This window comes from Bos mutus, chromosome 4 (assembly GCF_027580195.1).
Source record: "Bos mutus isolate GX-2022 chromosome 4, NWIPB_WYAK_1.1, whole genome shotgun sequence".
Lineage (NCBI taxonomy): Eukaryota > Metazoa > Chordata > Mammalia > Artiodactyla > Bovidae > Bos > Bos mutus.
This window is the reverse complement of record NC_091620.1, coordinates 111,012,286-111,025,486: the sequence shown is the minus strand read 5'-3', so window position 1 is coordinate 111,025,486 and position 13,201 is coordinate 111,012,286. Positions and strand designations below refer to the sequence as shown.

General features: G+C 46.5%; 1 protein-coding gene across 1 annotated transcript in view; it reads right to left on the bottom strand.

Moving 5' to 3' along the window:
* ABCA13 (ATP binding cassette subfamily A member 13) overlaps positions 1-13,201 on the bottom strand; it is a 351,879-nt gene that overhangs the window by 294,993 nt on the left and 43,685 nt on the right. Inside the window, exons 16-19 of the mRNA XM_070368866.1 lie at positions 10,359-10,477; positions 7,587-7,741; positions 6,571-6,653; positions 5,775-5,893 (exon numbers count right to left, since the gene is read on the bottom strand). Of these exons, the coding sequence (XP_070224967.1) occupies positions 5,775-5,893; positions 6,571-6,653; positions 7,587-7,741; positions 10,359-10,477 (476 nt within the window). The remainder of the gene's footprint in view (positions 1-5,774; positions 5,894-6,570; positions 6,654-7,586; positions 7,742-10,358; positions 10,478-13,201) is intronic.

Here is a 13,201-nt window from a genome sequence, read left to right as displayed (position 1 = left end):
ACTTCTTCCCTTTAGAAGCCTCCCAGGAGAGATCGGAGCCGGGGCAGCCCTTCCCTTCCTCCCTCCATAAGTACCTGGGTGCTGGGGGGAGGGAAGGGACAAAGCTGCTGAGGATGCTAGAACCCAATCTTCCCCAGCTGAGAGCATCCAGGGAGAAGAAGCGCCTCTGGTTGCTCTCTCAGTCTATTTGGTCCTGAACTCTTAGACCTCGCTGTGACATTTAAAAGAATAAAAATGTGGCCTGGAACACACAGGGAGGAAGTCACTGCTGACCTGAGCCAAGAACACCGCATCCCAGCATAGGAAGCTTGGTTGGCCTCGGGCGCGGGGAGGGGATTCAGTCCCAGGACGTGGACTCCAGGACCCAGGAGTCTATGTTTCAGGTTTAACCTGGAGATACAGGCGTTCACGGACAGAGCGTGGGGAGAGAGGGGCTTCCCGGATGCCCGTGTCCCCACTGGTCGGCCGGCTCCGTCCCTTTCTGCCTCCTTGGGAGCCCTGACCCAAGTCAGCCAACCTGTGGCTCTCCCGTGACTTCTCACAGTGGGGGTTTCTCCCCATTTCCATCTGAGCCCTCAGCCCCATCCTCGGGGCAGCTCCTTACGCCCAGGGGCTCCCTCACTGCATGGCTCACACTGAAACGCCACCTCACACATGCTTCTGGAACTCTGCTGCACAAACACATCTATTTATCTTGCAAGCCAGCCCATCAGACACCTGCTGCCTTTGGGGAACTGCGGACTCCACGTTCTGGAAGCTCTGAGACCTCTGAGGTAGGTGACGAACTCAACACTGGCTGAGGGTAAGGCGAAGCGAAGCGAAGCGAAGCGAAGCCACTCAGACTCTTTGAGACCCCGTGGACTGTAGCCTACCAGGTTCCTCAATCCACGGAATTCTCCAGGCAAGAATACTGGAGTGGGTTGCCATTTCCTTCTCCAGGGGGTCTTCCCAACCAGGGAAAGGCAGAGAAGTTCAAAGAGAGAAATGCCGAAGTTACTACTGATAATATGTATTAAGAGATGCTGCCATCAACCTAACAATCTAGAAGAATCTAGGGCCCAAGTGTCACTTAACCAAACATGAATTTATTATCTCAGATTTATAGGCACACAAGAGTTCATGTATCCACTTAGGTAGCACAGCAAATATTACTAACTTACATTACTAATTTGAATCCCAAGAATGCAAGCTTTTTAAACGCCCCTGCCGATAGCCTCACCATCCAGCCACTCGGGTGACCATCCGCAGTGACCCACATGGTCAGAAGGACACACACAAGAAAGCACCGCACAGCCACCTCAACCGCAAAGGCACCTCAGACCTCAAGCCCTTGCAGGGCCCAGCCCTCTCGCGGCAGAGCGTCAGTGACACCTGGCGGCCGCTTGCTAATCAGGCAGCAACCTGTGCGGTGTTAAGTCGCTTCAGTTGCTACAGACTATAGCCCGCCAGGCTCCTCTGCCCATGAAATTCTCCAGGCAAGAATACTGGAGTGGGTTGTCCATTTCCTTCTGCAGGGGTTCTTCCTGACCCACGGATCAAACCTGGGTCTCCCACACTGCAGTCAAATTCTTTACCAACAGGGAAGTAAACCCCCATGCGAGAGCCAAAAGGTGATCTCAGCAAAGCACTTGCGGAGGATCCAGATGAAGTTCACCTGCTCTGCCCTGCATGGGCAAACCCAGCCTATATCCCCATCTCCTTACTCTTGGGCCCTCAGTGCTCCTCACCCACCAGGTGGTGGCCTGCCCGCTGCTGTCACACTGCTCCAACATGCTGTCAGCTTGCAGACCATTCCCTACTGAAAGGAAATCAGTTTGGGAATCAGGAACGAACATCACCACCAATTTTACCCTTTCTAACTCTGGTCAAGTCCAGACAACAATTGTAGAGAACAACAGTGCATAGGAACCTGGAATGCTAGTGAGAGAGTCAATTCCCAGGCAGATTGATAAGAAGTTCAGGGTCCCCAAGGAGGAGAAAGGGGTCTGGGGCTCTCAAAGTGGAGATTGGGGGTCTGGAACTCTCAAGGAGGAGAAAGGAAAAACTTTTTTCCTCTGCATTCCGTAGTCTCAGTCAATTACAAAACTCAGTTTAAATTCTGTACTAGGGATTACATAACAACAATGTATCCGGCTGGAGGACAGTTTCTCCTTCCTGAAAACCTTCTGACTAATCCTGATATCTTAGAATGTATATTATGGCAGTAGGTCTGGAGGATCTTTCTATTGTTAAATTCTAATCTTGTTATCCTAAACTGTAAATTGTGAGAGTAGGTCTCATAAAATTTTCACAAACTTGAGACATTTTTTTTATTCACTATAATAACTAATTAAAAGGTATAAGGTATATAACTCCATTGCTAACACTAGCAAGGGGGTACTCTTTGTGACCCCTTCTGATGTCTATGTCAGAAGCTTTCTCTATCCCTTTTACACTTTAATAAAACTCTATTGCCCAAAAGCTCAGAGCAATCAAGCCTCGACTCTGGCCCCAGATTGAGTTCTTCTCTTCCGGAGGCCAAGAATCCCTACGTCTTTTCATGGGTCAGCAACAACCATTCATTAGGTCCATGAATCAAGGTAAATTGGAACTGGTCAAACAGGAGATGGCAAGAGTGAATATCGACATTTTAGGAACATCAGTGAACTAAAATGGACTGGAAATGGTGAATTTAACTCAGATGACCATTATATCTACTACTGTGGGCAAGAATCCCTTAGAAGAAATGGAGTAGCCATCACAGTCAACAAAAGAGTCCGAAATGCAGTACTTGGATGCAATCTCAAAAATGACAGAATGATCTCTGTTCGTTTCCAAGGCAAACCATTCAATATCACGGTAATCCAAGCCTATGCCCCAACCAGTAATGCTGAAGAAGCTGAAGTGGAACAGTTCAATGAAGACCTACAGGACCTTCTAGAACTAACACCCAAAAAGGATGTCCTTTTCATCATAGGGGACGAGAATGCAAAATTTGTAGGAAGTCAAGAGATACCTGGAGTAACAGTCAAATTTGGCCTTGGAGTACAAAATGAAGCTGGGCAAAGGCTAACAGAGTTTTGCCAAGAGAATGCACCGGTCATAGAAACACTCCCTTCGAACAACACAAGACACAAGTCTAACATGGACATCACCAGATGGTCAACACCGAAGTCAGACTGATTATATTCTCTACAGCCAAAGGTGGAAAAGCTCTATACAGTCAGCAAAAACAAGACCGGGAGCTGACTGTGGCTCAGACCATGAACTCCTTATTACCAAATTGAGACTAAAATTGAAGAGAGTAGGGAAAACCACTAGACCATTCAGGTATGACCTAAATCAAATCCCTTACGATTACACAGTGGAAGTGAGAAATAAATTCAAGGGATTATATCTGATAGACAGTGTGCCTGAAGAAATATGGATGAAGGTTCGTGACATTGTACAGGAGACAGTGATCAAGATCATCCCCAAGAAAAAGAAATGCAAAAAGGCAAAATGGTTATCTGAGGAGGCCTTACAAATAGCTGAGAAAAGAAGAGAAGCTAAAGGCAAAGGAGAAAAGGAAAGATATACCCATCTGAACGCAGAGTTCCAAAGAATAACAAGGAGAAATAAGAAAGTCTTCCTCAGTGATCAATACAAAGAAATAGAGGAAAACAATAGAATGGGGAAGACTAGCGATCTTGTCAAGAAAATTAGAGATACCAAGGGAACGTTTCATGCAAAGATGGGCACAATAAAGGATAGAAATGGTATGGACCTAACAGAAGCAGAAGATATTAAGAAGAGGTGGCAAGAATACACAGAAGAACTGTACAAAAAAGATGTTCATGACCCAGATAATCACAACAGCGTGATCACTCACCTAAACCCAGACATCCTGGAATGCGAAGTCAAGTGGGCCTTAGGAAGCATTACTACAAACAAAGTGAGTGGAGGTGATGGAATTCAGTTGACCTATTTCAAATCCTAAAAGATGATGCTGTGAAAGTGCTGCACTCAATATGCCAGCACATTTGGAAAACTCAGCGGTGGATGCAAGACTGGTAAATGTCAGTCTTTATTCCAATCCCAAAGAAAGGCAATGCCAAAGAATGCTCAAACTACTGCACAATTGCACTCATCTCATACGCAAGCAAAGTAATGCTCAAAATTCTCCAAGCCAGGCTTCAACAGTATGTGAACCGTGAACTTCCAGATGTTCAAGCTGGATTTATAAAAGGCAGAGGAACCAGGGATCAAATTGCCAACATCCGTTGGGTCATCAAAAAAGCAAGAGAGTTCCAGAAAAATATCTACTTCTGCTTTACTGACTATGCCAAAGCCTTTGACTATGTGAATCACAACAAACTGTGGAAAATTTTTAAAGAGATGGGAATACCAGACAACCTGACCTGCCTCCTGAGGAATCTATATGCAGGACAAGAAGCATCAGTTAGAACCAAATGTGAAACAACAAACAGGTTCCAAATTGGGAAAGGAGTACATCAAGGCTATATATTGTCACCCTGCTTATTTAACTTATATGCAGAGTACATCATGAGAAACGCTGGGCTGGATGAAGCACAACCTGGAATCCAGACTGCCAGCAGAAATATCAATAACCTCAGATATGCAGATGACACCACCTTTATGGCAGAAACCGAAGAACTAAAAAGCCTCTTGATTAAAGTGAAAAAGGAGAGTGAAGAAGTTGATTTGAAACTCAACACTTAGAAAACCAAGATCATGGCATCTGGTCCCATCATTTCATGGCAAACAAATGGGGAAACAATGGAAACAGTGACAGACTTTATTTTGGGGGGCTCCAAAATCAGTGCAGATGGTGACTGCAGCCATGAAATTAAAAGACGCTTGCTCCTTGGAAGAAAAGCTATGACCACCGTAGATAGCATATTAAAAAGCAGAGATGTTACTTTGCAAACAAAGGTCCATCTAGTCAAAGCTATGGCTTTTCCAGTGGTCATGTATAGATGTGACAGTTGGACCCTAAAGAAATCTGAGTGCCAAAGAATTGATGCTTTTGAACTGTGGTGTTGGAGAAGACTCTTGAGAGTCCCTTGGATTGCAAGGAGATCCAACCAGTCCATTCTAAAGGAGATCAGTCCTGAATACTCATTGGAAGGACTGATGTTGAAGCTGAAACTCCAATCCTTTGGCCAATACCTTATGTGAAGAATAGACTCATCAGAAAAGACCCTGATGCTGGGAAAGACTGAAGGCAGGAGAAGGGGACGACAGAGGATGAGAGTTGGATGGCATCACTAACTTGATGGACATGAGTTTGAGCAAGATATAGGAGTTGGTGATGGGACAGGGAAGTCTGGCATGCTGCCGTTGCAAAGAGTAGGACACAACTGAGTGACTGAACTGAACTGAACTCTGGTAAAGACACTATTATGAAACTGAAGACTCCAAGGTCTTGGCAGCAGATCATGATGCCCCTGGGTTGCCAGCGTGTTCTGTGATCTCCTTTCTGGCTCCATTTACATGGTTCAGGGGCTTCCCTGCTGGCTTAGATGGTAAAGAATTTGCCTGCAATGCGGGAGACTCAGGTTGGATCCCTGGGTCAGGAAGATCCCCTGGAGAAGGAAACAGCTACCTACTCCAGTATTCTTTGCTAAATTTCATGAACAGAGGAGGCTGATGGGCTACGGTCCAGGGGGTTGCAAAGACTCAGACACACCTGAGCAATTAACAAATACACACACACAGTTCACAGGGGATCCCCAGCCGTGGGGTAGGGGTTAGTCAGCAGCCCCAGCCATGAACAGAAGTGGCAACCCCACCTTTGAGTGGGAGATGTTTGCTTCTAAAATACTGTTGATGGTTCCATCTGAGATGTGCAGAGATCGGAGCTCTTCAGTTAACTTGCTGATATTCTGCATCAAATCTTTTACTTTTACATCTGAAAGACAATCAGAAGGAAGGAAATCTTATAATAATAAATATTCGGGCTACTCCTGACTGAAGTAGTGAAGATAAGATCTGACATGAAAACCTGGCAAGGACCGTTCTTCCACTCCATCCAGCCCATAACAAGCACCAAATAAAGTCAAACCTTACTCTTCCGTGGGGGTGCTGCGATCATTTGTATCAGAAGTAAAACAAAACCCCAGATGATGTGGCAATTCTGCTCAGTTGCTTCCTCTAAGACCCATGCATTTTAAATTTTACTCTAGAAAGAAGTGTCCCCACCAAGGGAACAGTGACCAAGGAAACTCACTTCTCCCCACATATCTATTCATCTCACTTTTCCGAACAAGAGATTTGCCAGAATTCTTCAGACCTGACACGGTGATGCAAGGGGGCTTCGGGATCTATAAGACTGGGAGACAGGGAGACAGGGCCAGGGAGACTCCTGGACCACAGAAGCGTCTCTCATCCTTTCTTCGTTTTGGTACCCAGGATTCTAGGACTTTCTTCTCAGCCCCAAATACATCAGAGCATCCAGGCTCTAAATTGCTATTTACCACATATAGATAGCATAACTCACCCTTTACATGTTTTATTTTAATGATATATTTGTGTGAGAAACTAAATTTAATATTTAATCAAGCACACTTGGAGGAGCTACATACTCACCCTCAGCTACTGTGAAATTGCTAAGAAAAGTCATTATGGGATTCCCAGACAACAATAAAGTCTTCTCCAGGCTTTGGGCCAACCTAAAATGGCAGAAAATTAAAGCTAATTTAGGCAAGATAAAGCCCCAGGAACAATGTTCGTTGAATACACTGCCTCAGTTCCCAGGAAATGAGCTAGATAACAAGATTGCCTTTCCCTAAAATTTCTCAGATAATTGGACACACGATGTGTCTGTGTGTGGACACCCATTAATATCATGACACCCCCTGCCAAGCAGGAGGAGGCAGGAGAGTAAGGATGCATAACAAATGGCTTCTCATAAATGCAGAAAGAACAGTTAGGGTAGACCATGGAATGTATGAGAAATGAGGATACCAAAAAGTCAGAGGAACACCATTTTTTCTGGGAATAAGTCACTTTCAGAAACAAGTCCCCAACTTCCTTTTCTGAGGGTTAACACTTTGAGAACACAGAGCAAAATTAACCCAGTATGAAGATGCTTTGGAAAATCACTGCCTGACTCTACAGAACATCTTTACTACCATATTGTAATGTTGAATCTTGACATTTTGATTCAATTTCTTGTTCCCCAATAAAGCCAGCCTCAGCACTAATGCTGCTCCTACCACTTACAATTTCAAAAGTTAAAAGTCATGGGAAACTTTGGTGTGGGTGAGAAAATACATGCATTAATGTGTACATTAACGGTGTGTGAAAGTGAAGTTGCTCAGTCGTGTCTGACTCTTTGTGATCCCATGATGCCTACCAAGCTTCTCCGTCCATGGGATTTTCCAGGCAAGAGTACCGGAGTGGGTTGCCATTTCCTTCTCCAGGGGCTCCTCCTGACCCAGGGATCAAACCCCGGTTTCCCACATTGCAGGCAGATGCTTTACCCTCTGAGCCATTAACGGTGTATGTTATACATTATTGCCTGAGATTCATAATTTACTAATGCACGACATCATCCTTATGAAGAGAGAGACTGAGGCAGCTTGGGCCCCACCAGGGCATACGTGTGTGGCTTGGAGGCCGGCCCAGACTGGCATTCACAGTCCTGCTCACTGGCATCTTCCAAACTGCTTCTGAAGCTTTCCAAGGCTCTAGAGAGATTCCTGTGAAGGCCTTCACAGCTTAGTTGATGGGGAGAGGTCCATATCTTTTCCAATTCCTAGAAAACACAGCAGTGATACAGTTGGAGACTGTTGGCATGAACTCAACCAGACACGCTGGCATCCTTGCCGAGCATCACATGGACCGTCAGTCTACTGTCTACACAGCTGCCAGTCCACCGTCCTCACTCTAAGGAAACAGGGCAGAGGAGACGGAGAATGTCTGATCCTGCCCAACTGCCTGGGTGCACACTGCAAGGTCTTGGAAGGAGCCCTTGGCTGGGAACCAGGAGAGCCTTGCTCTGCCTGGCCCTGCCATTTACCCAGCGGACACAAGGGCATGGCAAGGACCAGCACTGCCCAGCTGAGAGCCTGAAAACAGACACTGTTCAAGGAAGGTGCCAGGCCACTCTTTGGCAGGAGAAGTGGGTGCTTAGAGAAACCCCATGGAAGAATCCCTGGTCTAGGCCCTGACTCTTAAGACTCCATGGACACGTTATCAGCATCTTTTACAAGCATAAACAGCTGTATAAAAGACTGATCATTTTATAAAGTATACAATACCTATAAATTGATAAGAATGTAAAATACCTATAATTCATAAAACTAACTGGCAAATATAACTTCACTTAAAATATAAAATGACCCCAAATGCAGGAGATCACATGTATTTGTATGTACAGACACATATAAACCTATACACACTTCCCTGGACTCAGCAGTTCTGCTATATATCATTTTTCCTCCAAACTTAACACTTCTAATTTTGTATTGGGGTATAGCCAATTAACAGTGCTGTGGTTGTTTCCGATAACCAGCAAAGGACTCATCCATATACATGGATCCATTCTCCCCAAACTCCCCTCCCATCCAGGCTGCCACACATCACTGGGCAGAATTCCTTGTGCTATACAGTAGGTCCTTGTTGGTTACCCGTTTTAAATATAGTTCTGCTGTATATCATTTATTTCACATCATCAGAATTGATTTATTTCATCACCCAGTTCTTCCTGATATTGCAAGCACAGTCCCAGGTTGTGGGGATTTGGGGAAATCTCATCTCATGTAACTCACGCATGCTCAGTCACGTCTGACTCTCTGTGACCCCGTAGACTGTAGTCTGCCAGGCTCCTTTGTCCATGGGATTCTCCAGGCAACAATACCAGAGTGGGGTGCCATTTCCTTCTCCAGGAACTCTTCCTGACCCAGGGATTGAACCCTAGTTCCCTGCATTGGCCAGCGGATTCTTTACCACTGAGCCACCAGGGAAGCCCCTATCTCATGTAAATCAACACATACTATTTTTTTTTCCTTCAGCTAAGACAGCAAAAGAGATGATGTATTGTACACGTTACGTTCAGCCACAACTGAGAAGAGAACTAGCCCATAATGTCACAGGTCCAGGGCAAAGGACCAAAAGGGGCTGCTTTGATACAAGCAAGCTGAGTCTCTCAAAGGTGATTGAGGAGATCAGAATGGCCATGGAGACCATTCAAAGTTCCAGATCCACTGAGACAAGTTCTGGATAGCAGGCATGCAGTCCAGCAGTTTGTCCCAGCGTCCCTGGCCTCTGGCTTCCCTTGTTCCTGCCTCTGTGGCTGCCATGGGTGTACACGTTTGCTTGGACCTCCGCCTCATCTGTTTTCTTTTGCACAATGGCTTCTCCCTCCACTTCACTCTCATGGCACAGAGGTTTCTCCAAAGATGGTGCTAAGGCTGAGAGAACACATTACATTTTAATAACGCTTCTAAATATCTTTCTCAAAACTGCCACTGATCACTCTCACAAAGGAAAGTCATGAATTGTTCAGATGATCAGAGAACTAACAAATGTGCGTTCCAAGCAAGTCAAATGTGAAGAATTCTGAGGTGTCAAAGTAGAGAGTCCTGGCCTCTGAGTCCCTGCCTTGGGATTTCCTGGGCACAAATGAACTCTGCATGTGATATGAGCACCAAAACGCAAGTCCCCTAAAGGGGCCACCACACAGAACCTCTGAATTGTGGAGCAAGGAAGACGAGAAGCCTGGGACCAGTGGTGTTCAGAGCATGAGGCCTTGGCCGGAGTCTTGTCCATCTGAGGCCTGGGGAGGGTGGGGCTGGGCAGTCCATCAGACCAGACTATTCGCTTCCTACTTGGTGGCAAACTCACGCACACATGGCTTTTCTCCTCTGCCCCCATGTTCCTTCTGCCTGCCAGACTCTCGGCATGACCTACTCAAACAGGCTACATGACGTCACTGAACACAGGATGGGGAAGAGACCAGCAGTAGCAGGCCCACTGTGCAGATAAAAGAACGCCAACCTTCTCAGACAAGAGCAAAACATGCTAAACTAATTAGAAGTGAGGAATCTTAATGTTTAGAGTCTTTGTTTTCAACTTTATTTTACCATATATAATTGGATTCTTAATGATGTCTATGTTTAAGAACCAACTTGCAAAACTCTTAAACATTTAACAACCAGCTCTCCCAAGCCTGTGCCAGCCACTCAAGCAGCAGCCGGAAGACCTGGGGGAGGAGGTGTGGACACCCAGTCTGCAGCCCTGACTCCCCACACAGCTCTGCACCATGGTCCCTTGTCTTTAGGACCACGCCAGCAAGCCTGGAACAGGAAACTGTCCTGCACAGGCCAGTCATAAGGAATAGGGAGGTCTCTGAGTCATCAAAGATGCCAAACCTGGTAATGGTCGTGCCCCAGAACGACCGCTCGCAGGGCAGCTAACAGCAGAAGCCTCGCCACGCTCTGCTCACAGTGCAGAGCGGCACACAATATGTCCTTCGTCAGAGAGTGGTTTTCTGCAGAGGAAACACACAGAGAAGCCATCAGTATGCAGTTCTCCTCGGCTCTCACGAAGGCACTGTTAAAAGGTTCAAAATGACTCAGATTCATAAAGAATTCTAAAACTACCAGAAATGAGGGGGACGCTGCTCCTTTTGAGTCTCAAATGCAACTAAATAAACACTGTTTTATTCTGGTCTAACTGAAAGTATAGAAGTTAAGATATTTCTCCCCCGCCCCAAACGGCCCCCGTCTTCGCACCCCTTGGGCAACGTGCCCCCGTCACCCACTTTGCCCAGGGCAGTCTTGGTTTTCACCAACGGGCCTGGAGTAGCGACAGGTAGAAGGGCCTCAGTCTGAAGGTGCGTCTCTCGCTTGCTCGAGCTCTCTCACTCACACATGCGTGCACGCACGCGTGCGCGCGCACACACACACACACACACACGATGGACAGCAGGCCCCCACCGTCCACCCTTTAGATGCGGCATCCTGGGAGTACCACCTGGCTCCTCACAAACCCGACTGTCAGTCACACTCAACACCTCTGGACACTGTGCCTTGTCCAGAGCCCCCAGGTCATGCCCAGGACAGGGTGACACCCTGACAGGCCTGTCCCTCGCCACTCCCTCCCCCCAACTCGCCTCCACCCTGGGCCACGTGCTCTTCCTAAAGCAGGCAGCTGGTGAAGGAACCTGCGGCTCCATCTCACTCGCTCTCGGCTCCTTCCCCAGGCTCCTGACCTCTTATCTTCTCAGGACTACAACTGCCTTGCTTCCCGGCTGCTCGCAACGCTGCTCAGCGCAGCCTCGCGACCCACCCTGCTGAATCACAGAGGGCTCCACTGCGCATGCGCAAACCTAGCGCATCCACAGGCGTGCAGCCCCTGGCTTCACACGTGCTTCTGTGTCTTCACCTTACAGAAGATGAAATGTATTCTCACGAATAACAAAACTTCTGTCACTTTCACATAGGGAAAAAAAAGAAGCAAAAGTCCTGCTTCTTACATTTTTACATTGTCTCTCAAAAATTCTTTTTCTAAAATGGTTTTGAACTGCAGACAAGGTAGAGTGCATAGAATAAACCCAAATTCACACTTTCCAGAAGCAGACCACCCAGTTTATATTTTCTCATTAATCTTGCTATTTCTCTGATTTTGAAACCCAACATATTATTGTTAAAAATACAAGTAATCTCTTATTAAAATGGAAAATGAATAAGGTAAGGTACCAGTCCATTCTGAAGGAGATCAGCCCTGGGATTTCTTTGGAAGGAATGATGCTAAAGCTGAAACTCCAGTACTTTGGCCACCTCATGCGAAGAGTTGACTCATTGGAAAAGACTCTGATGCTGGGAAGGATTGGAAGCAGGAGGAGAAGGGGACGACAGAGGATGAGATGGCTGGATGGCATCACTGACTCGATGGACGTGAGTCTGAGTGAACTCCGGGGGTGGGTGATGGACAGGGAGGCCTGGCGTGCTGTGATTCATGGGGTCGCAAAGAGTCGGACACAACTGAGCGACTGATCTGATCTGATCTGATCTGAAGGTATATGAAGCATCCAGCATGTATCTTTGAGGACAAATGTGTGTGTGCTTAGTCACTCAGTCATGTCTGATGCTTTGTGACCCCACCAGGCTCCTCTGTCCATGGGATTCTCCAGGTAAGAACACTGGAGTGGTTGCCATTTCCTTCTCCAGGGAATCTTCCCAATCCTAGGGTCGAATCCAAGTTTCCTGCATTGCAAGTGGATTCTTTACCATCAGAGCCACCAGGGAAGCCTTGAGAACAAATGGACCCTCTGTTTTGGAGATGTAGCTGCCCCACCACTGACACTGTCCTGCAGCTGCCCAGGAGGCTTGGAAATGCTAACCTCTGTCCCCTACCTTCCAGGCCCATTCCTGCTGCACCTCACTTGGCCTCTGCAGACCTGCCCCCTCGACCAGTCCTGGCTCTTCCCACCTGCTACTGGCATTCTTCCAGCATTTGGTCACATCAGGCCACCCCCATGCCTGGCCCATCTCCCTGTCCGGACCCTCTTCTCTGTTTGGTCATCCCTTCTATGCCTCTCCACCGAAGAGGGACTCTGACTTCTCCCCCACACCCCAGGCCCTGGGCAAGTCACTCACACTCTCTGGACCTTTGTTTGCCAATTTGGGAAACCAGATCAAACCAAGTCAAAGGTGACTACAAGGTCCCTTTTGGTTTAAGAGCCGTCAAACTACACACCCTGTTCCCAGGCAGACTTTTCTAACGTATTTCAGGTACTAGATCCAAAGGACAAAAATGTTACTTTCCTCATGGTGTTGCTGAACTTAACTCTGTGACACACCAATCACTGTTTCATTGTCAACAGTCACTGTAACAGATCTGACTGTATTCCCTCTGTGTGACAGAGGAGGACGACTTGCCCATTTTGGCCCATTCTACCCAATACCCTGTAACTTCTCGGGGCCTGTCACTACAGAATGGAGTGACAACTTAATAAGGAAAGTGGAGATGAAGTTTGAATGTTACTCATGCTTAAGTATGACATGCTTGGGTTTTCTTGAAATGAAATATAAAAATTAGAAATTAATCTTCAGTAACGAAGTGACTCAAGTGTGCTATATTAATTTAGCAAATGCAGTACAGAATGGCAAAATACATATAAATTCAAGTATTGATGAATGTTTAATTTATTTAAAAGCCATTACATTAGCTGACTATAAAACAGTGAAATAATTATGCTTTAAAGTGTGGC